General features: G+C 47.2%; 2 protein-coding genes across 4 annotated transcripts; one reads left to right on the top strand and one right to left on the bottom strand.

Moving 5' to 3' along the window:
* Positions 1–1,012: 1,012 nt before the first annotated feature.
* Positions 1,013–18,947, bottom strand: Hdac3 (histone deacetylase 3). Its single transcript, XM_021151046.3, has 15 exons — positions 18,827–18,947; positions 18,651–18,733; positions 16,493–16,635; positions 9,618–9,699; positions 9,435–9,491; positions 9,264–9,319; positions 8,804–8,937; positions 8,062–8,142; positions 7,611–7,684; positions 7,390–7,454; positions 5,812–5,901; positions 5,642–5,700; positions 5,311–5,390; positions 4,876–5,033; positions 1,013–1,621 (listed from the first exon to the last, which is right to left on the bottom strand). Exons 1-15 carry the CDS (start codon positions 18,879–18,881, stop codon positions 1,552–1,554), a joined length of 1,287 nt encoding a protein of 428 aa, XP_021006705.1. The 5' UTR covers positions 18,882–18,947; the 3' UTR covers positions 1,013–1,551.
* Positions 18,948–19,068: 121 nt separating this feature from the next.
* Positions 19,069–23,146, top strand: Rell2 (RELT like 2). Of its 3 annotated transcripts, none has more exons than XM_021151048.3 (8): positions 19,069–19,885; positions 20,297–20,536; positions 20,898–20,963; positions 21,058–21,124; positions 21,556–21,741; positions 21,982–22,357; positions 22,479–22,538; positions 22,726–23,146. In XM_021151048.3, the coding sequence occupies exons 2-7, from the start codon at positions 20,353–20,355 to the stop codon at positions 22,509–22,511; spliced, it is 912 nt and encodes a 303-aa protein (XP_021006707.1). In that variant the 5' UTR covers positions 19,069–19,885; positions 20,297–20,352; the 3' UTR covers positions 22,512–22,538; positions 22,726–23,146. The 3 variants fall into 3 exon arrangements, with proteins under 3 accessions (XP_021006707.1, XP_021006706.1, XP_085689530.1); XM_021151047.3 differs by having other exon boundaries at positions 19,069–19,878; XM_085833404.1 differs by lacking the exon at positions 19,069–19,885 and adding an exon at positions 19,948–20,207.
* Positions 23,147–23,172: the final 26 nt, after the last annotated feature.

Consider the following 23,172-nt stretch of genomic DNA (forward strand, 5'->3'; position numbering starts at 1 on the left):
CCAGGCCATAAGTTAAACATGCCATATCTTTCCTCACTAAATCCTCACAATTTCCTCATGGAGTCTACTGGTATCACCACTAAAGAAATTTGGACTCTGGGAGTTGCAGTGACTTATAATTGATAGAAATTTATACAGATTAATCTGACATCCACAGCGTGTTTACCCAGGATTCCCCACAAGCATTAACCAAACATGCCCAAGAGTTCTCTGGGTATGGTCTTTATATGATCTTCCCCCTCAGCAATGCCATCCATTTTCCTGACTACATCTACCTAATGTGGGGCCTTCTAGTATGAACTCAATAACCCTGAGGACTGAAGGAAACAATTGCAAGTATATATTTCTGATGACAGGATCAGAAGTTTTTGGAGCCTCCAGTACTTAGCTAATATCAGGGAGTCTACTAACTTTGCTGTCTCCTATATCTGGCCTTTATCTCCTGTTTCCAACCTTCCAACTGCCGGGTGAGACGGTGCATAGAGCTGTCCAGCTCGTCTTACAGCAGATTGTCCAGAAGAATTCCAACGCTGAGTGAAAAGACAGTGAGCTACCTGTCACTCCTTTCTTGTACCACTGACAACACCTACAGTTACCATGCCCGACTGGAGACTCCTCCAGGAACGGGTCTGTGCATGGTACCCACAGGATCCATCCTGCTCCTCAGTCAGTCTGTGAGCAGTTGCTTACATCCAACAGAGCCAAGCACTTACTGAGTTTTATCTCAGGACATCTTTACCAGCTAACATCCTCATCTCAAACACCCATGCTCACATACCTGAAGACATCTTTACCCTTCTCAGGTCAGTAATCTGCCTGGGTTAATCTAACTCTTCAGCAGAAATGTCCCATTAATTCCCCATTTGAGGAAACTAACCCATGGTGAATACACACATGGCCTAACTAATAAAGTACTGAGTGAATGGTAACAATTTTATTATACACATCATCATCTCTGTTTCCTTTTCACATCATATATCGGTAACTAGCAAGAATCAAAATCCCAGAAAGGTACAAAAAAAATACCAATTGGTTTATTAGATCCAAAACAGTAAAATGGACATAAAGCCAGTTAGAGCTTCACACCCCCTCCTCCTTGCCACTGTACTTCATCTGCAGTTAAGGTTTCAGAGAGCCATGCCTTCCTCCCCTCAGGTTCACCTTGCATGGAAGCAAGAACTGTAGTAGGGGAACCCAGAAGGAAGTCAGAGGTGACTTTAGTACCGTCCAAACTTTCATCTCTAACAGTCTCTGTGTTGGAAGGACAGAAGGAACAAATGAGGGGAAGAGGGGCTGGGGACAGCTGCTGGGGCTCATTACCCATAACGTTCCAGAGACCTGTCCATGTCTCATCCCTGAGAGGGACAATCATCAGGCCGTGAGAGTTTGAGGGAAAGGGGAGTTGATTCTAGAACCACATGTGGTTTCCAAACCCTTCACCAGAGTTAGTAAACACCCTGGGGGTACCCAGTTCAGACCTGGGGGAGCCATACTTTCCTTATCACCACAGAGGTGACAAGGAACTCTTGGGGACACAGCATCCATGCTGCTCTAAATTTCCACATCACTTTCCTTGTCATTGTCATGGTCGCCATCATAGAACTCATTGGGTGCTTCTGGCCTGTAAAACAAGGAACAAGAGATTAGAAACCCACTCTTCAAGTTCCAGACCCCTCCCAGCACCCTCCTTAGAGCCACTTGTCTATGGGAGTCTTCTCCAAAGCCAGTTCCCCTCCTCTTGCTGGCAGGGACTTACTGCAATCCATGTACTCAATAAATGGAGACTCCTGTGTGCCAGGCACTGCCGTAGGCCTTACCAAAACAGCAGAGAATCAGCTAGACTAGATTTCCATACAACCTCTCAAAGCTTACATCATGAGACCAGCAATAACAAAGCACATGAATGAATACAATAACTTCAAATGGTGGAGTGTTCTACATGAGAAAACTGAGTCTGGTGTGAACAAGAGGGTAACAATGGACCTACAAAATGAGAGACCGTTCTGATAATTGAAAGACCTAAATTCTGTGAAGAGGCTGGCCAGGCAAAGATCTCAGGGAAGTCCCACCAAGCCCCAAGAAAACCAAGTACAGAAGTCACAAGGTCCAAGGGAACTGAGCCATTCCAGAATGACAAGGAGGCCAGCAATGCTGGGATGCATGTGGGCAGACAAAAGTCGTCTCAGAAGACGAGTCTGTATGCAGACCTGTGTGCAGGGCATGTTCAAACTGTTGCTTCTAAGTACAAGGAGAAGGAAAGGGGTGAGCTGAGACTGATGCAGGGAAAGTGTCTTAGTTAGGGTTTTACTGCTGTGAACAGACACCATGACCAAGGCAACTCTTATGAGGACAACATTTAATTGGGGCTGGCTTACAGGTTCAGAGGTTCAGTCCATTATCATCAAGGTGGGAACATGGCAGCGTCCAGGCAGGCATGGTGCAGGAGGAGCCGAGTAGGAGCCTTCTACTTCTTCATCTGAAGGCTGCTAGCAGAATACTGACTTCCAGGCAGCTAGAATGAGGGTCTTATAGCCCACACCCAGTGACACACCTACTCCAACAGGGCCACACCTTCTAATAGTGCCACTCCTTGGGCCGAGCATATACAAACCATCACAAAAGGTAAGGCTGTAAGACTGGACGGAGAAAAGGTATGAGCGGAAGACCAACATGAGGTCTGAGTAGAAGATTGGCAGGAAGGGATGCACAACTGGAAGACTGACATGTCATTAAACTACCAGGGGAGGGAAGTGACAACAACACAGGGCTCAGAAAGTACTCAATATTGGTTTCCATCTCTTTGAAAACCTTTTCTAAAACAGGCCATTAGAAAGTCACTGAAGAGGAGCAAGAGACTAAGGCAGGCAGACAAGGCCATCTCTATCACCTCTAAGAGCCCAGGGTAAAAAGTGAGAAGTCAGTCTCTCGGGGTAACTACAGAAACTAGGAAAGTTACTTGCTCTCTCTGAACCCTGGGTTCCTCCTCTCATCATCTGAGGATAAGACCCATCTCTTGGGTTATGCAGAGAGTAGAGCCAGATGTGAACACACAACTATAGAAGAAAAAACCAAACCCAGACAAAAGGAGAACTTAAAAACAGGTGTTGCTGAACCAACTAAGACAATGGCAATCAGTTTCTAGAAGTCAGGTTTTAGAGGCTTGTAGACAAACGCTAAAGAAAAGATGATTAGATAGTGCCTGAACCAGATATTTAGATACTTCCTCACCCACACCAGGGAATGGGGAGGTATCCATGAAAGAGGGGGACTGGGAGGTCCCAAGGATTAAGACCAAGTCCAGAGGACAGAGATGGAGGCCAGAATTCTATGACCCAGAATAGACTCTGGAGGAGCTGAGAAGTCACCACAGCTGCAGCAGAGCCAGCTCCAACCTCAGGCACAGAAGCTCACAGCAACTCGAGTGGTCTCAGTCCTGTAAATGTATCTGGTCCCTACTAAGCACATCTCTTTCCATCTTGATTTCTTTTGACTCTTTTGGGTTCTGTTGTCCTTTCTCATCATTTTCTAGAAATTTCTTCAAGGATTAACAACAAAAAGATCTATACTAATCATTTCTTATTTCATTCTAGCTATAAATATTTCAACATAGATCCAAGAAAGATAAAGATTATTTACACACACACACACACCTCACTCAATACAACTCAGAAATCTGGAAAAGTGAACTAAACAAATGTAGAGACCCTATAAAAGAGAATGTAGGCAGTGGTCTACTGGTTCACTGCTCAGGACAGAGTAAAATGCTAGCAAATGGAGAGACAGCTCAGCAGTTAGGAACACTTGCTGCCATAGCAGAGGACCTGGGATCTCTTTCCAGCACCCAAAGAGCAGCTCACAACCATCCTTGACTCCAGTTCCAGGAGATCTGACACCCGATCAAGTACATAACGATGTACATAAATACATGCAAAGTTAAACACCATGCACATAAAATAAATGAATCTAAAAATAAACAAAAGATTTTTTTATTAAAAAAAAAAGATGTAAGTAAACCACTAAATCCTTTCTGGAAGATAATTTGGCAGCAAATATGGAAAGTTCTACCGCATATCTCATTGCCCTAATGGCAACAGCTATGAAAATTGGACCCACTCAAACAAGCATGCAGAGATACATACATAGAGGGATTCAGTGCCAGTCTTCACTACTTTAGTAGCCACAAAAGAAAGGGAGGGGATGGTGCAGTGGGATAAAAGATAAACATAAATATCCACAAGTGGTAGCTGATTATCCTTGCAATCATGTGACCACCACACAATGGAATTCTACAACTGAGAAACACTGATCTACACACACTGACACAGGCAAGTGTAACTCCAAACAACGTATAGAAAATATCCTCCCATGGATTAACAAAAAAAATGTATAAACAAACTGGGTAGAGCAGTACATGCCTATAATCCCAGCATTTAGAAACCTGAGGCAGGAGGGTATCTGATTTAAAGACCAGCTTGGTCCACACAGAGGAAACCATGTGTCAAAACCCAAAAAAAAAAAACAGCAACAAATCAAGAAAAAAAAAAAGCTGTATAAATAAAATTCTGAATGTGCACATGTGCATGTAGTATTCTTATAATCTATAGAAAATTATCTATTCAAACAATACATAAATCAAGCCATAAATAACAGTTACTTCCATGGAATAATTCTGGAACTATGTGAACACAACATATTTTGATGTTGTTTATAATATTTTCAAAAAATATGTTGTTTTGTTCTTAAAAGTGTCAAAAAGAGTAGAAGGCTCGCAGTCTAAAGGAAACCAGCCAGGGCCAGATGAACGTGTGCCTTCTCACTTGGAAGCCTCCTCTGCAAGCCTAAGGAAGCCCCTGCCCTCCAGCCCCTGCCCCAGACCTGCTGTAGTTCTCCTCGGGACCTCTCTCTTCAGCGTCAGCCTCGTCAGTCCTGTCATACGTCAGGAGGTCTGCCGGGACATCATGAATCTGAACACTGGGTGCATGGTTCAGCATCTTCAAGTTTTCAAAGATTGTCTGGCGGATCTGGTCCAGATACTAGTTTAGAAGAAAGAAAGTCAGCGGTGCTGGGGTGATTCCTATAGTACACGACACCCTACCCACCTTCGTCCCTGACCGTCCTGGTCTAACGTAGTATTTCAAGGTCAGATCCTCAGTTGGTAACTGTCCCTCCCCACCAACCCCACGATAAGAGCGACAGTGGAAGCCCAAAACTTCCTCCTCTTGCTCTCTCCACTTCCCCCCTCCTGGACCTCTCCTGAGCGCCCCCCACCCCCCACCCCATTGCTGTGTCCAGCCTCCCCAAGCTGCTAACCTGGCGTGAGTTCTGATTCTCGATGCGGGTGCTGACATCTGGATGGAGTGTGAAATCTGGGGCAAAGTACTCGAAGTATTCTTAGAGATGAGAAGCAATTGGGAGAGGGGATGAACAAGAGTATGCCTGAGACACCCAAGAGTGAATCCCATAGCTTTCTGATCTCCTCTCCGAGGCCTGGTCCCCATGTGTAAGAGTATGTGCTCTGCTCTGAGCGCAGGGATTGAGTCTGCAGAGCTACCAGAAGGTACAATTTCCCTGCAAACAAGGTCATTCTGAGGGCTGGTGAGAATGGTGTCCCCCTGTGGTGGCGTCATGACGTGGATCTTACCACTATAGGGAAGCTCCTCACTAATGGCCTCTTCTACCAGCAGAGATGTTTCATATGTCCTGAAACCAGCAAGCAGAGGGGTTTGGGCGGATGGCGTGGGCTGAGAGGACCACCCCTCCAATTTTAGGGAGTCTGTCGTGAGCCACAGAGGAGTAGAACAGAATACCCACCAACACCGGGCAACGTTTCGGACAGTGTAGCCACCACCTCCCAGTACCAGGAGAGGGATATTGAAACTCTTGACATATTCAACACATTCCCTGTTAGAAACAAGAGGACTAGGTGAATCTAAGACATGTGACCCCAGACATGACTGGAAATATTGGACAAAGACTTGACCAATAATATTTCTCTGTCATAGTGCGTAGTATAACTCAAAGTTCCATTCTTTGTGTGTGACTACTTGTATAAACGGGTTTGTCTTCACATGTGTGCCAGTGCATGTGTGTCTGAGGATGTGTGCATGTGTGTTCACACATGTATACAAGGGCTAGAAGACATTTTCAAGTGTTGGCCTAAAGGTACTAGCCACCTTTTTTTTTTTAACCTGGCACTTGCCAAGTGGGCTAAGCTGGCTGGCTACCAAGCCCTATGAATCTTCTGGCCTCTGCTTCACCGAGGCTGGGATTACAGATCATAAATGGGTGCCACTGGGCCTAGTGTTTTTACATGAGTTCTGGGATCAAACTCAAGTCTTCATTCTGTATAGCAAGCACTTTTACTGAGTGTGCTAGTCACCCTGTCCCCACCTGGCTCTGAGCTATATGCTACACACACACACACACACAAACACACAAATGAACAAATAAAAATAAACCTTTCAAAAATACTAGCGTACTTTACTGTGTTGTGTCTCAATGAACATTTTAAAATAAAGCACACCCTCACAGTCTTGCTTACTACTCTCCGCCACACCTGACCTGCTACCCAACTACTCCCATCGGTGTCGCCACCAGAATGTCTGTTCTAAGCTTCAGGACATACCTTCATACCTCGTACTTCTCTCCATCAACACATGCCCTGCCCAAATAATGTGACTGGCTTCCTAACTGGCTGCCCACTACCCACCCTGACCCCAACTCCCACACCAACCCTTTCTTCATTTAGCAGTCAGAACAGTAACTCTCAAACTCATTGGACCCTGTCACTTCCCTGTTTAAGATCCTTCAGCGGTTTTCTATCATCCATGGAAGACAGGGTCTAATAGCTCTGCCCACTCTCAGCCTGGCCAGCTTATAGCACCTGCCTATGTTCTGGCCTCACAGGCTGTGTATTGCCTCTTGTCAAGACAGCAATTCTTCTTTACTTCGGTCTTAGGGCTTTGCACTGGCCCTTCACACTGCTTGGGGTAGGATTCTCTGTTCTCCTTTTATGGCTCACTCCTTAGTCTCCAGGTCTCCCATTTCACCTTCTCAGAAAACCTTTCCCAAAGCATGCTGTCTACTATATATTCCCAAACCAGGTGTGGTGACCTGAGCTTATAATCCCAGAATTTCGGAGGCTCAAGCAGGAGGGTCACAAGTTCAAAGCCAGCGTATGCCACACAGTGAGCCCTTAAATAAAACTGTACCATTAAAAAGTAGATTCCCTGTTGTTACCCTGTCTTATTTTTTCCCTCATTAGATTTTTGATTGTATGTATGTGTACTTATGTACGATCTAATATATACACATATATATGCAATGATTAATAATAATAACAAAAAATTACAACTTTAAATAACAACAACAAGAAGGAAGGCAACGCACCCATGTCCTCGAATGCTGAGATTGAAGCAGCCTAATCGATCACAGCCCAGGGAGTCCGCGCCACACTGCAAAAAGGAAAAACCCAAACGGCTAGAGTAGCACGAATGCTCAGAACACCAGTGTCCTCTACTGTCCTTCCTCACCAACTTGGGGAGCTTATTCTTCCTGATCTCCTTCCTGTGGCCCAGGCAAGCCCTCTTAGGGAGGTGCGAAGGGAGTACCTGGAGCACGATGCACGTCGGCTGATAGAAGTCCACCACCTGGCTGATGACTGGCTGGAAAAGGTGCTTGTAACCTGGGAGAGGGCCAAAGGTGGGCAACCTGGCACCCCAAGGGGATGGGGAGACAGGGAACAAAAGGAAAAAGGGGGTTGAGAGAGCATGTAGCCCAGGAAAGGGGCGACCCACAGAACCAACCGCTGGTTCTGAACTTCTGGAGGGTGTTACAACTGCCAAGTTAAACACCAGCAACCTTCCTCCCAGAAGAATAAATGAACAAAACGTATACACACATAATATATGTCATACAAATTCCAAGGGTTCATGGTCCCTCTGAAGGCCATTCGTCCTTAAGGAAACCTGGCCCAACAATAGACAATACCAGGCAGAAGAGGTTAATTGAAAGAGAAGAAAAGGGGAGACGAGTGAGCAGGGAGAAGTCATCAGAACTTACTCTGGTCATCAATGCCATCTCGTAAGGGCACATTGAGACAATAGTAGCGGCCACTCTCGGCTCCAACTTCATACATGTCACCTACAGAAAAGAGAGCGCAGTGACCGTGCACAGGAAGTTCCCTCAACACAGCCGTTCCTCTGTGCCTTCTACCACCAAGGCTCCAGCAACCTGCATTCACTCAATACAGGGTCACAGCTATGTAACTCAGGATGGCCAGGAACTTGTTACATTACCCAGGCTAGCTTTGAACTCTTAATTTGCCTGTCTCAGCCATCTGATTATTGGTATTTTAGGTATGTGCCTCCTTGCCTGGTTCAGAAAATTTTATTTAGCCGGGCATGGTGGCTCATGCCTTTAATCCCAGCACTCAAGAGGCAGAGGCCAGCCTGGTCTGTAGCAATAGACAAAGAATGAACAAAAAAACTAGAATAAATACAACTAGTAGTGAGGACTCTAAGAAAAAGAGAAGGTGGGGTACCTGTTTGACTTAATGGAGTGGTCAGAAAGGTTTCTCTGCAGAAAGGACATAATACTTAAGACCAGAAGGCTAAGGAGTCAGCCATGGCAGAGAGCTGAAGGACAGCCAGGGGCAATGGCACATCCCTGGTCTCCCTAATTCAGCATGCTGATTATGGAGGATTCTGTACACACACACACACACACACACACACACACACACAAAGAGCTAAGGGGTACAATAAAAAAAAAAAAAAAGCCCCACAGTAATTCTATTCCCTACCTGTTCCAGGAAAGAAGTAATTTCCGTATTTGTGGAAGGACACAGTCATGACCCGGTCAGTGAGGTAGAAGGCTTCCTGAACCCCATCACCATGGTGGATGTCGATATCAATGTAGAGCACCCGAGGGTGGTACCTGGTGTGAGGACAGAGCCATGTTCTGAGGAAGAGGCTTATCACACAGTCCTCTCCTCCCCAACACAAGCTCTGGAATTATTTAGAGTCTGCCTCTGGCCAAGTCCCTTGAAACCTCATCCCGCCAGCTTCCTCCAGGCTGGAGCCTGAGGAGAAAGGGAACATGCAGTGGGGCTGAAATGTGAGCAGGCAGCAGGGACAGCAGGAAGAAGCATCCCAAGAAGCATCAAGCACTTAGGAGAAGCCAGTGGGGAAGGAGGTCAGGGCTGGGCCAAGGCCTGAGGACCTGCATCGCAAAGTCTCTCCGTCTCCTCTGGCGATACTTACTTAAGCAGCTCCAGGATACCAATTACTATGTCGTTGACATAGCAGAAGCCAGAGGCCTGTGGAGAGATGGTTCTATAAACAGAGGAACAACTCTTCTATCCAGCTACCCCAGCACTGTCATTTGGCCGACCTCACCTAGGGTAGCCACAGTTTTCCCCATTGCAACCTTACCTCAAATTTCTTGGCATGATGTAGACCACCGGCCCAGTTGATGGCAATATCACAGATCTGAAAGATAAACACCCATTCAGTCTTTTTCTTGCCCACCACTGAAGCTGGGTTCCAGATCAAGGCTCTATGGTCCTGAATCTGGAAACCCACAGGAATCAGGACCAAGACTCAGGGTTACATCACCTTGTTGTTTAGCTGTGTTGCTCCTTGCAGAGATGCGCCGGTGTAACGGGAGCAGAACTCGAAAAGCCCGGGAAACACTGGGCTGCAGGGCAGAAAGTGGGTAGGGTTAACACCCCTCTTGTCACTTTTCCCCACCTTCCCCACCCAAACTCCAATTACCACTGTCTAAAACCCCCCTACCCCTTCTCCAGACCTGAGTCATTCACAAATCTATCCAACAAAGGTTTTAGGCCAAATATTGTACCAAACCTTGCTGCAAAACATGGTCCAGGAAGCAGAAAAATGTCTAACTGCCAGGGAGTTTGTACTAACCTGGGAAGCAAAGTAAACAGCTTCCTGGGTAGACAAGAAATGGGAGGGAGCTAGCTGAAGGAGGAGGCTGGTTCATCACAGAGGTATCTGTGTGTGTCACACTTTGTCATGATGCGCAAGGATATTCTTTTCAGTTACACCTTTTTTCTTTTTTTGAGACAGGGTGTCTCCTTGGATGTCCTAGAACTCACTACTCACTCTGCAGACCAGGATGGCCTCAAACCTGCCTCTGCCTCTGCTGGGATTAAAGCCATTCACCACCACTGCCTGGCTTACAGTTGCACATTTTAAAGAAAGAACTGCATTCCTGTTTATGTGAAACACTAACAATGAGATAACTAACTGAAAGCTGTCCTCTCACTGTCAGCACAGGAAGCCACATGTCAACTATATCAATTACCACTTCCATACTGTACGATCCCACTGATGTAACAGTCGAGAAAAGAAAAAATACAAGGATAGAGATCAGATCAACAGTTGCTTGGGGCTAAGGTGAAGAGAAGGGATTGACCAGATTTGTAGAGTAAAGGAAATATTCAGTACCCTAGTATACTGTATCAAAACTCACAGAAGCATGACACCACGGAGCTGGGAAGACAGCTTGGTCAGTTTAAGTGCTTGTGTTACAAGCAGCTGGACCTGAGTTGGTCCCAAGAACCCATGTAAAAAGGTCAAGTCTGGTTTATGCTTTTAATCCCAGCTGTGGGGAGGCAGTTCTAAGGGGGTGGCTGGCTAGTTCCAAGCCACTGAAAGACCTTGTTTAAAAAACCAAGGTGGCAGCCAGATGGTGGCGGCAAATGCCTTTAATCCCAGCATTCAAGGAGACAGTGTCATGCAGATCTCTGTGAGTTCGAGGCCAGGCTGGTCTACAGAAAGAGTTCCAGGATAGTGAGAACACAGAGAAACCCTGTCTCAGAAACAAAAACAAAATGGAACAAAAAAAATCAAGGTGCCTAGGTGTGGTAGAACATGACTTTAATCCCAGCACTCTGGAGGCAGGTAGATCTCTATAGGTTCAAGGCTAGCCAGCCAACCTAGTCTACATAGCAAGTCCCAGAACAGCTAGAGCTACAGAAATACTGTCAAACAACATCAAAAAAAAGCAACAAGTGCTGTTAATGGCAAGTCATCTCTCCAGTTCCTAGTTAAAATGTAATTTATATACAGTAATTTTACTTTAAAAAAAAGATTTATTTTTATTTAAGAATTTGTGTTTGATAAGGAGAAAACTAAGCAAATTGAGAAAAATAAGAATGTAATTATAAATTCTAAGAAAAACAAAAAGTTATACAGAAAAGTAGGTTAAATAATAGTTGTACTATTTGGCAGCTTAGCTATAATGATGTAAGCACAGATGGGCAGTGGTTGCATATCCTCTTAATTCCAGCACTTGGAAGGTAGAGGCAGGCAGATCTCTGTGAGTTCGAGACCAGCCTGGTCTACAGAAACCCTGTCTCACAAAACCCAGGGAAAAAATTTATTAATTAACTAACTAATTAATAGTGTAAACATAGAAGACTAATTTTAAAATGTAAAGATTGGGCATGGTGGCAGATAACTTTAATTCCAGAATTCAGAGCCAGAGGCAGGAAAATCTGTGAGTTTGTAGCTAGGATGCCTCTAGAGAGTTCCAGGCCAGTCAAGGCTACCCAGGAATACCATGTCTCAAAAATAAAATAAAATAAAATAAAATAAAATGTTGAGGCTAAATGGAGTGGCTCACACCTACAGTCTCAAGTACACAAAGGAAGATCAGGAGTTTAAGGCCATCCTTGGCTATATAACCTAGGTTCCAGAAACCCTGACTCTAAATAAATAAATAAGCAAACATAAAACCAAGAGGGTGTCAAGATGTCCTAGCAGATGGGGACACTCCCCATAAAGACCCATGACCTGGACTTAATCTGTGGAATTCAGAGGGAGATCTGTTCCCATAGGCTGTCCCTCTGACCTCCAGTCATGTACCACTCTTCAAAAAATAAGTGAATAAATAAATGAGAAAATAAACTTCCCAGTAAATAAATACGTTAATAATATAAACTGTGATATCGGGGCTGGTGAGGTGGCTCAGTGGGTAAGAGTACCCGACTGCTCTTCCAAAGGTCCGGAGTTCAAATCCCAGCAACCACATGGTGGCTCACAACCATCCGTAACAAGATCTGACTCCCTCTTCTGGAGTGTCTGAAGACAACTACAGTGTACTTACATATAACCAATAAATAAATCTTAAAAAAAAATAAAAATAAAAAAAAAATAAACTGTGATATCACCGCATTGTGAACTGGGACAAAAGGGGAGCACACTGGGGTGGTATGGGAAAAGGAGTGGCTCATACCACCACACCAATGGCTTATCAGACAACCCCGAGTACTTATAAAAGAAACAGCAGTAAGAGATAATACAGTAGAGAAGTATGATTGATTATAAACCCAGAGTGAGAAGGCAGACAACCTGTGTTCACCCATGTAGTTGGTGGTTGTGAGGTTGGGCAGTGAGCTATGCCCCAGAGTTCTTATCTGTACAAAGGAGACTATAGTTAAGTCCTGCTTAATAAGGGGCTGAGAAAATGGCTATAAAGCATTTAAAACAGCACCTAAAGCATAGTAGGTATTATCGAAATAGTACAGATTGTAGGAGGAGTTGCAACAGTAAAGTAATTTTATTATTTTGAAATGTAAAGATAAACACCACAGGAAGGGATGGTGGTGCACAACTTTAATCCTAGCACATGGAAGGCAGAGGCAGATGAATCTTTAAGTTTGAGGCCAGCCTGGTCTACAGAGCTAATTCCAGGACAACTACAGCTACATAAAAAAAAAAAAAAAAAAACCCTAACTCAGAAAACAAACAAACAAATAACTGAAATAAATAAACACCAGAGAAATAGGTCAAAGTAAAATGGGAAGAGAGATTAATAGATGGACTAGGTCTGAAATTGTTTTTTCCCCAAATTATAATTTGGCTATGAATATCAAATTACTTATTTTTCAATTACACTTTACCTAGGCTGGTGTGGAGCCTACTATAGCAGACCAGACTAGCCTCAAATTATGGCAAACTTCCTGCCCCAGGCTTCTCAGCTGGGATTAATAGGTGCTAGCCATCACATCGGGAAACTATTTGAAATTAATTTTAAAACAGGAGAAAGGAAGAAAAAAAAATCCCTGATCCTCCTCTGAAACACAGAACCCATATAAGCACAGCTATAGTTTACATCTGCTGGACTGGCTGAGAGATCTCAAACGCCCAGAGGGAGTGTTCCCTTACTTCCCAAGAATGTTTATAAGGCTCCAGCTGCAACCTAAGAGCTGACTCTGCATTCTCAGACCTGGAAACCAAACTGGGGAAAAAAACAATAGAAATGAATTTTTAAAAAAGAAGAAGGGGAGGAGGAGAAGGAGGAGGAGGAGAGACTGGGCAGTGGTGCCACACACCTTTGATCCAAGCACTCAGGAGACAGGCAGACAGATCTCTGTGAGTTAGAGGCCAACCTTGACTACAGAGTAAGTTCCAGGACAGACAGAGCTACCCAGAGAAACTCTTGTCTCAAAAAGCCAAGACAAAAGAAAAAAAAAGAAAAGAAACTGTCCAAGACAGTACATGACTCAACACCAAATGTGCAGCACACCGAGTATCGGGCGGGACTCTTCAGACTAACACCGTCATGACAAGCTCTATGCAAAGCCAAGCAGTGACACACACCTGGGATTCCAGCACTGAGACGCTGAGGTGGGAAAACCAGCAGTTCACTGATAACACTGGCTACATAAAAAGATCCCGTCTCGGAAAACAAAAGAAGACCAGGAAACAAGGTGGGAGGGATGTCTATCGAGATGACTAAGCTGTTAAGGTTACTCTCCTAGAGGATCTGCCCTCGGTGCCAGCACCCCCATTAGGAGACACACAACCACCTGTAACTCCACCACTGGGGACTCCAGTGACCTCTTCTGGCCTCCATAAGTATCAACACATGTGGCATACACACATATACATACATACACATACAGTAAAATTGTCTGAAAGGGAAGTAGGGACTGCATGGAAGTGGTGTGTGGGAGCGGAGAAGGCTTTAAAGAGGCTGTGAGGAGAGCCAAGAGCACTCCCTCTGTGGGAGTGAGGTATCAGGAGGGAAGGTGCTCAGGAGGGAAGGTGCTCAGGATGGCTTACAGAGCTTGCCTTTATCCTACAGCCAGGACCACTCCATCAGGCGGGTCTCTCAGTAAAACTGATTAGGAAATCCGCTTACAAACCCGGGCTCTGAGCCAGATGTGGTGGAGGAAGACCAAAACTCAGAGGCTGTGGCACATTCTGTTCTAGTCTGCTTTCAGGACTACAAGTTCAAGGCCAGCCTGGGGCCATGTGGCATGACTCTATCTCAAAACAAACAAGAAACCTAGGTTCCGGATCTGAGTCCTACTACATCCACTCAGCAGCCTGGTGACTCAAGCTACACTAGCAACTTTCCCCAGACCTCCATTTACTTAGGTGTAACACCAGGAAAAAGGCGATTACAGTCCAGTGTTGCTATGAGAATTGACTAAATGCAACCCTCAGCGTCATGCATAATAGGGTTGGGACTCAACAAACAGGACTGTAGGAAACAACATGGAGGATGAACAACCTCATTTCTTCAAGAAATAAATTCAAAGGAGAGAGAGAAAAGACAGAGTAAGTCTCAGGAGACCATATAAATCCAAACCTTGTTTGGATTCTGATTTAAATAAAATGCATCATGCACACATACACACACACACACACACACACAGAGAGAGAGAGAGAGAGAGGGAGAGAAACAGAGAGAGAGAGAAACAGAGAGAAATGGACATATTTAAACACTGATTACATTTTTCATTAAAGAAAAACGTTTAATTTTTTTAGGTCTGATACTGATATTTTTAAAATTATCACTTAGAGATACATAATAAAATATTTATAGATAAACGTATGTGGCATCTGGGATTGGTTTTAAAATCATGTGACACAAGGGGATACAAATGACTTAAGACTGCCCACGTATGGAAGAATGTGCCAGAATCACAGCACTTGGGAGGCTAAGACAGGAGGATTCCAAGTTCAAGGACAGCATTTACTAACTAGTGAGGCCCTGTCTCACCAGAAATAAAGAAAAAAGACCAGTCATTTACACGAAGTGTTGAAGCTGTAAGGAATATACTCAGACTCGCTCTTCTACTCTGCTTCCAGAAATGTGTGGCTTCCCCTAATGATAACTTTAAACAATGTCCACTCTGCTGGGGCATGCCTTTAATCACATAACTGAAGAGGCAGGTGGATCTCTGCTAAGTTTGAAGCCAGCCTGGTCTACATAAGGAGTTCCAGACCAGCCAGGGCTGGATAGTGAGGTCCCTGTCTCACAGGTAAATAAGTAAGAAAATAAAACAAACAGGATTGAGTTTTCCATAGCTATTATGCTTATTAGTTTTTTATTTTTTTAATTAAAGAAATGTATTTATTTATGTATATAAGTGCTCTATTTGTATGTCTGCCTGCATGCCAAAAGAGGGCATCAGATCCCATTACAGAAGATTGTGAGCCACCATGTGGGTCCTGGGAATTGAACTCCGATCCTCTGGCAAATCAGCCAGTGCTCTTAACCGCTGAGCCATCCCTCTAGGCCAATACATTTATTATTTTTCACTAATGTACCCTGGAGTGTTAACAAGGCTCATGGCTCATTCTTGTTGCCCATTCTCCAGCATCCTAACCCTGAGTCTTCTGCCTACAATAAACACAAGCTCCATGTTAGCCTGGTCTGATTAGGGGTGATGTAGCTTATAAACAAAAAGCTGAGTATCATGCACAAAGGACTGGATTCAATTCTTAGTATTATTTAAAAAAAATTTTTTTTAATCAAAAACTAGTCATGTCAAATCATTCCCTGGCTTTAATGACCTTAATCAACTATAGGAACCAAACCCTTGATTGAATACATAGCTGTTTACTTTAAATACAAACAAACAGAACAAAAACAGGGTCTCACTAAATAGTGTAGGCTGGCCCTGAACTAGCAGCTTTCTTGCATCTGCCTCTTAAGTGCCAGGATTACAGATGGGAGGCACCTCAGGCCTTGTGCTTTAAAAAGGCCCCACCCATCTCCTTAGCCTCCTCTCAGCTCACTCTCATATTCATTTTCTGGACAGTTTTTCTGATACTCAGAGAAGTCCTATTCCACCCTACCACAGCCCTTTAGTACTCGCTGCCCCTCCTACCCACATTTCTCCCCTCTCCCTCCAGCCATCTTTCAAACCTGAATTCAACCTCTACCATTTCATCTCAGACCAGTCCTGCTCTGAGGCTAGATAACTGACTCTTCCAAGTCCACACACTCAATCATGGGCTTTCTCACAGGGCTTAGCAAAGGAAGAACATTAAAACTTTGTCATTTTCCCTCACCATCGTATCCCTCATACTTAGCCCGGCTTATAGAGAGCAAATGACTAGCAGGCATTCACCGAGCAAATGAATGAATGAATGAATGAATTCAATGACTTCATTCCATGAAGACCCCGGCCTCCCAGTGATTGACAGCCCCATTGTGCCCTCACCAGTCATCACCCACGTTGAAGGCATTAAGGCTCTTGGTGAAACCCTGCATATTGGTGGGGCTGACTCTCTGCAGGAAGTCGATGTAGTCCTCAGAATGGAAGCGGCACATGTCGTGCTGGGAGGCCTGGTAAGGCTTGAAGACCTGGGAGTGGGCACAAAAGGGAAGCTGTTACCTGAGTACTGCCTAGGTGCTAGCCCTAATCTTGCAGGATGCCTAGAGACCAGAAGTTCCACTCCAGTGAGCTAGGCAAAACAGGATCAGCCCCAGAAGGGTGCCAGTGGGTGACCAACTAGACAAGACCTTACTTAATTATAATCCCACCTAAATGCTGAAAGACATTCCCAATACCATGGCAGGTGACAACTGCCATGGAAACAAGAGGAAACCAAAAAAGGAGAGAAAGGGGTTGGTTTCTGAATTCCCAGAATTTTTCTGCTTAGTCTCAGGAAAAAAAAAAAATGTGGCTTTTCTTTATCAGCAGTCTCTTTCTCTCTTCCTCTCCCTTCATTTTTTACTCTGTATCTACAAATTCTTTTGTAATTAAAACATTTTATCACATTATTTACTTATTCTTTGTGTGTGTGTGTGTGTGTGTGTGTGTGTGTGTGTGTGTATGGTGAAGTCAGGGTGTCAGATCTCTCCTTTCATCACTGGGGTTCAGAGTTCGGACTTGAGCCATCATCAGACTCGGAGGCAGGCACCTTCACCCAGTGAACCATCAGTGCAACCTGCTGAATATCTATAACCTGTTGATCCATGTGAACTGAGATGTTATCTCAGGAGAACAAAAGTCCCTTTCACTGCTCCTTTGACACATGGTCTTATTACTGGCTCCTTACAATGCCAGGAAGGGGAAAAAAAAAAAAGACTCAGTTTGGAAGTTTGGACAAAAAAAACCTGGAAAGGATCAGGCAGTGCTCTGCCAGTCACCAGGCTGAAACCACTCCGAGTGATCCCAGCCCTGGACACTGTCCAAAGTAATCTTCTTACCCCCTATTCCTTGTTATTCTACAGCAACTGGAAGAGGGAAGAAGAAAGGCTACTTTTATCAAGACCCCTGAAGATCACTTCATCTCCCTCCTCCCTTTGGCTCAGTCTCTTCTACCCTGTCAGCCTTGGCTCCTGGCCTATTTGCCCTGTTCCTAGTTCCTGCCCTCCCAGGCCTGGTTCCTTCTGCACTTATCTCCTCTCCTAAACTCAGCCTCTGCTCCCTTCTCTGGGTTTTTCACCTTGGGGTAAAATATGTGAGCTATATGACAACCTAACTGAAACTCAAAGTAATAAACCAAAGATTTATTATCCTTGGTTGGGGGACAGGTGGAGGTTCAAACAATGCTTTGAAAACTGGGCAAACAAATAACAAAAGACACTTTTTTTTTTATCTTCTAGAAAATACATAAAAGATCACACAGACAATCTCAGGGGAGTCACAGCCTTGCACTAAGCTCACCTCAGTCTTTTCTACTCCCAAACCACTGCCTGTGCCTCAACACACTGATTACAGGTTAACTATCTTCATAGTGAACAAGGGTCAGACTCGCTATTTTCCCATTTCACAGCTATACATTCCGAGTCCCTGCATAACTGAACGGAACCAGAAAGACAGAGACGTTCTATGTTAAAAAGCAAATTCCCAGGACATCTTCTCTACACACATACACCACAAAGGGTGCAGAGCTGTCCCCAAGAGTTGTTCTAGCTCCTAGCAGGTAAATGGGCAGAGGAGAAGGAGCAGCAATTATGGGGAGAATATATTCCCAGTCCTCCTCCTCAGTCCTGAACCACTATCCACTTTACAGTGCAGAACACTCACCTAGCATGTGTGACACTCTGGATTCGACCCACCAACACGTAAATAAAATAAAATGATGCGGTGAAGGAACATTCCTGTCTTCAAAGTGTCCCCTAATGCTAGGCCAAAGGCTGATCTGTCCTCAAGTTAAAAGGGAGTCCCATCTAAGGTCAAAAATCTATCTCCTTTTAAGTCGGGGGTGTTTCCCTACCACCACCACCACTGCCCTGCACATAGGGAATGTTTCCGGTGCCCTCTATCCTTCTCCCCTCTCCTCTAGAGGTAGGTTGCACCTGGCAAGTCCAGCCCACCTAATCTAAGGCCGCAGACCGCTTCCAGGCCCAAACCCCTACAGAACACTCACGATCATCTTCTTATAGAGACCATAATGCAGGACTAGGCTATGAGTCAATGCCAGGCGATGAGGTTTCATTGGGTGTCCAGCTCCTGAGGGTGGGAAGAAAAGAGTTGGTCAGTCCCTACCCCTAGAGTTGCAGCCCTTGCCGCAGAACTTTCCTCCCGCACAACCCTGAGCCCTACCGTAGTGGAAGTTGCCCACATCGGGGTCGTAGAAATACGCCACGGTCTTGGCCATGGTGCTGGGGGGGACCAGGCCCCGAGCCTCAGCTGCCCGCCCGCCCGCCACCGGACGACAGCCCCACCCCCGCCGTGCGTACTGCGCAAGCACGCAGCTTACCACTGCAGAACCGGAAATCTCGGCACCGCCTCCCAAGGCTAAGCTTAGGCCACGCCCCTTTCTGGAGTTCCGCCCCTCATTTTGCTGTCCTGGTCCAGATTCCGAGGCTTGAGACTCAGAACCTGGAAGGGGACCCGTGGCACCGTTCATAGAATGCAAGAGCCGCTTCTTTTGGGGCGAGGGTCATATCCTCGGGAACCCGAGCCATTCCATCCAGCTGCTAGCCTCAAACAGGTCTTGGAATCGTGGTTCCTCTCTAGGAACCTCGGAGGATCTGGCCACCCTGCCTTTCTCAGGTGCAGAAAGCCAAATTTTCCGCAGTGAGCTAGGAAGATTGCTGGCTTTTCCCACTCGTCTGGATAATCTGAGTGCAGGACCTTTGCCAGACGTGAGGGCTAGACTGGTGGGCAAAGCCTCTCCTGACCTCCCGACCCTCGACGAGAACCCAGACTCGAACTGCACATCCCCTCCGGGGGGAGGAGGGGCGGCGCAGTCACGCGCACATCTCACTTGCGTTCACACACGCGTAAGGCTCACGCACTCCGCCCCGCACACCTGCGCTCCGCCCCTTGGTCCCGGGCCCGCAACGCGAGTAGGCATTTGGGAACCCAGGACGGTTTCGGAGGCGCCCTCCCCCAACCCCTCTATTTCCCTGGCCGGAGTGATCCGGAGCCTGTCGCGGTTCCCTACCGGCCCACATCCTTCCCTCCCCCCGTCTGCCGCGGAACCGGTATCCGCAGCCACCAGCCCGGAGCCGGTGAGGCGGCAAAGGGGGGAGGGGGAGGAAGCAAGGGATGAGCTCCGGGAGGGCGTCGGGGGCCCTGAGCCGGACGAGGACGCCCCTGGAGCCGGGACCCGAACCGGAGCCGGAGCCGGAGACAGAACCAAACCACCGGTACCGGGTGGGCCAGGTGGTCGGGGTGGGAGGAACCGAAAAAGAAGGGACCCGGGAATGCAAGGAGGGGAGGGGGCTGCACGATGCCTGGCTCGAGCCGGTGTAGTGGGAGGTGTCGACCCTGACTCAAGGGAGATGTCTGGGCTCGCTGCCTAAGAATTTCGCCCCATCTCGTGCTGCAGTGTCCTTGGGAGGGACGGGGGCGCGGAACGAGCTGTAAAAGATAGCGGTCTGGATATCAGAGAAGTGGGACTGGGTCGTGGCAGAGGGCCTGCGTAGCTGCCATCTGGCCTCCAGCATTCGGAGATCTTGGCCGACCAGCACCCTGAGTCCGGACAGCTCCTTGGTTGGGTAGGGGGTGGGGCGGGCCTCCTACTGCGGATCCTAAGATGCATTCCTAACTCTGCCGGGTCCCCAGCTGCAGCCCACTAAACCCAGGAGGCGCCCTGGCCCGCGCTCGCCCCCCAGGGCCTCATGTCGGAACCACAGCCTGACCTGGAGCCGCCCCAACATGGGCTGTACATGCTCTTCCTGCTTGTGCTGGTCTTCTTCCTCATGGGCCTTGTAGGCTTCATGATCTGCCACGTGCTCAAGAAGAAAGGCTACCGCTGCCGCACGTCTAGGGGCTCAGAGCCTGATGATGCCCAGCTCCAGCCCCGTGAGTGAGGAGCCTAGAGCCCCAATTAAGTCTCCCTTACCCTTCTCCCCAAACTTTTCTCTGCCTCCCTGGCCAACAGACCCAGCCCAAATTCTGATGAAGTCCAAAAGACAGCTTATGATACATTTTTTTGAGTCTGCATGTAGAGTGGGACCACCCTGAAATCAAGACTAGAGAAGGGGGTCCACTCATGGTAGTCCTGGGAGCCCATTTCTTCTCCTACCTTTTCTGGCCCGATGCATGAAGGCACATAGATAAAGGGATATATATGTCTTGAGCTAGTACCCATGGGGCCATCAGGTCATGTTCCTCCAAAGCTGACTCATTTCCCACTTTCTTGCCAACCTCTTTCATCCTTCAGCTGAAGACGATGACGTGAATGAGGACACAGTAGAGCGGATTGTTCGCTGCATCATCCAAAATGAAGGTGGGTATAGGCCAACAGCTTACCCCTTCCTAAACTGACTTTCTCTTGCCCTGACCTCTACCTCCACTGACTCCCTCTTCTCCCTCTCCATCAGCCAATGCTGAGGCCTTGAAGGAGATGCTAGGGGACAGTGAAGGAGAAGGGACGGTGCAGCTCTCCAGGTGAGCTGGAGACAAGGGGCAGCGTGACTTAGCTTACCTTGGAGTACCGTCTCCTCTAATACAGGCTTTCCAAGTACCATGGAAGTTTGGTAGTGGGGGGAAGGGGGTAGGTGGACAAGGCTAACTGACCTATGAAAGAAGTTTTGTAGCAATCCTTTATCCTTCAGTGTCTCCCATCTGGACACCATCAAGCCTAGCATCCACCTCTGGTATTACTTCCTTTGGTTAAACATTGCTCTCTTTAGTAAGCAGGGTGGAAAGGAAGGACACGTGACCACTCATGGCTTAACAGTGAATTTATTACAAAGGATGTTGAGACCTGGGGAAAGTGGGGTTTGAGGAAGTCTGAAGAGCATATTCAAAGAACAGGATGCAAGAGCAGGAAGGGAATTGAAGATATCGTTTCTGCTCCCTTCCCTTCTGTGGTCCAGTGTGGATGCCACCTCCAGCCTGCAGGACGGAGCCCCCTCCCATCATCACACAGTGCACCTTGGCTCTGCAGCTCCTTGCATCCACTGCAGCCGCAGCAAGAGGCCCCCACTTGTCCGTCAGGGTCGCTCTAAGGAAGGAAAAAGCCGCCCCAGACCTGGAGAGACCACTGTTTTTTCAGTGGGCAGGTGGGGATATAGTAGTCCAAGAAAAGGGAGGTTAAACTGGAGCCCCAATAATCCTGTCCCCTCAAAAGTTGGGCCCCAATTCTTTCCTCTGAATTTCCTCTAGGCAACTACAGCAGGGGTCAGGTGGCACAGTATCCCACAGTCTCAGAAGGCTTCCCTACCCGAGGTCAAACCCAGGGAGGGACGTTTAGGGAGCCTCTGAGCTGTCAGCCTGAGTTGTAACATTCTCTTCCCACCCAGATTCCGAGTAACACACATTGAGAAGCGCTACGGCCTACATGAACATCGTGATGGTTCCCCTACGGACAGAAGCTGGGGCTCTGGTGGAGGGCAGGAGCCAGGGGGTAGTCAGGCGGCTGGAGGAGGGCAGCCTAGGACAGGGACAGCTGCCATTGAGAGGCTGCTCCCTGAGCCGCCACCCTCCCAGGCCACAGCCACCCACTCAGTGCAGAATGGAAGACTCCAGGATGCCAGCCTCGTCCCTTGTACACTTGAGGGGACCCCTGGAACCTCTGCAGAACTGAACTTGGGCCCTAGGGGGAGAGACCCAAGCCCAGGGCTGCCTAGTCAAGAAGCAAATGGACAGCCAACCAAACTGGAAACCTCAGGTCAGCAGGTATGAAGACATGGACAGGTTGCACTGGGCAGTGGCGGACACACATCTTACCATCACTACTCTGGGCAACATGGGTATGATCCACTTCCTGTTCCCATTGAATCCTTCCCCTTTCTCTCAGGAGTCTCTACCACCAGAAGCAGGGGGTATATGAGGCAAGTCTCCCTGAGCTCAACATCAGGTAATCTCACCCTCCTGCCCTCTATCTAAACTACTCAAGCCCATCAACTCCCTGAATCCTGGAGGTGGGTGAACTGTAAGCTTAGTGTGTGGGGAGCGGGCACAGGTTCCTCCAGGAGTTAAGATACAGTGCCTGGAGAACAGAACTTGACTAGGCAGCAACACTGCTTCCCTTCCTTTCTTCCAAGCCTCAGACTTCACTGTGCTGATGGGTTACCAGCAGGCATTGCCAGGGGACGGATAGCCAGGAAGGCTCTCCCCTCCACTGGACAGCTCTGCCCCTCAGTTGAGGGACCAGCTCTACTTCCATCTGGAGATACATGGTCCCGGGCTGAGAGCCCTCAGGAGGAACCCCTCCCAATTCCCAGCCCCTCATTCTGTTCCCTTTCCCCACCTGCCAACAGGTTGCCTGGCCTGCCTTCCCCAAAACCTCGCTCCACATGCTAGAGCGTGGCTGCTGGGACCAGGCCCTACCCTCGGTGGGCCCCTAAAGCAATAGCACCTTAGGCCCCCTGCCATCTTGGCACAAGAAGCCCAGGCCCTGGCTTGGACTTCATACCCTTTATTCACTGTCAATAAATCCGCTCAGACCATTACAGTTGCTCTGCATCCTGGCTCCAGCTCCTTCTGACTTC

This window comes from Mus caroli, unplaced genomic scaffold (genome assembly GCF_978045245.1).
Source record: "Mus caroli unplaced genomic scaffold, Mus_caroli_1 scaffold_19, whole genome shotgun sequence".
Classification (NCBI taxonomy): Eukaryota; Metazoa; Chordata; class Mammalia; order Rodentia; family Muridae; genus Mus; species Mus caroli.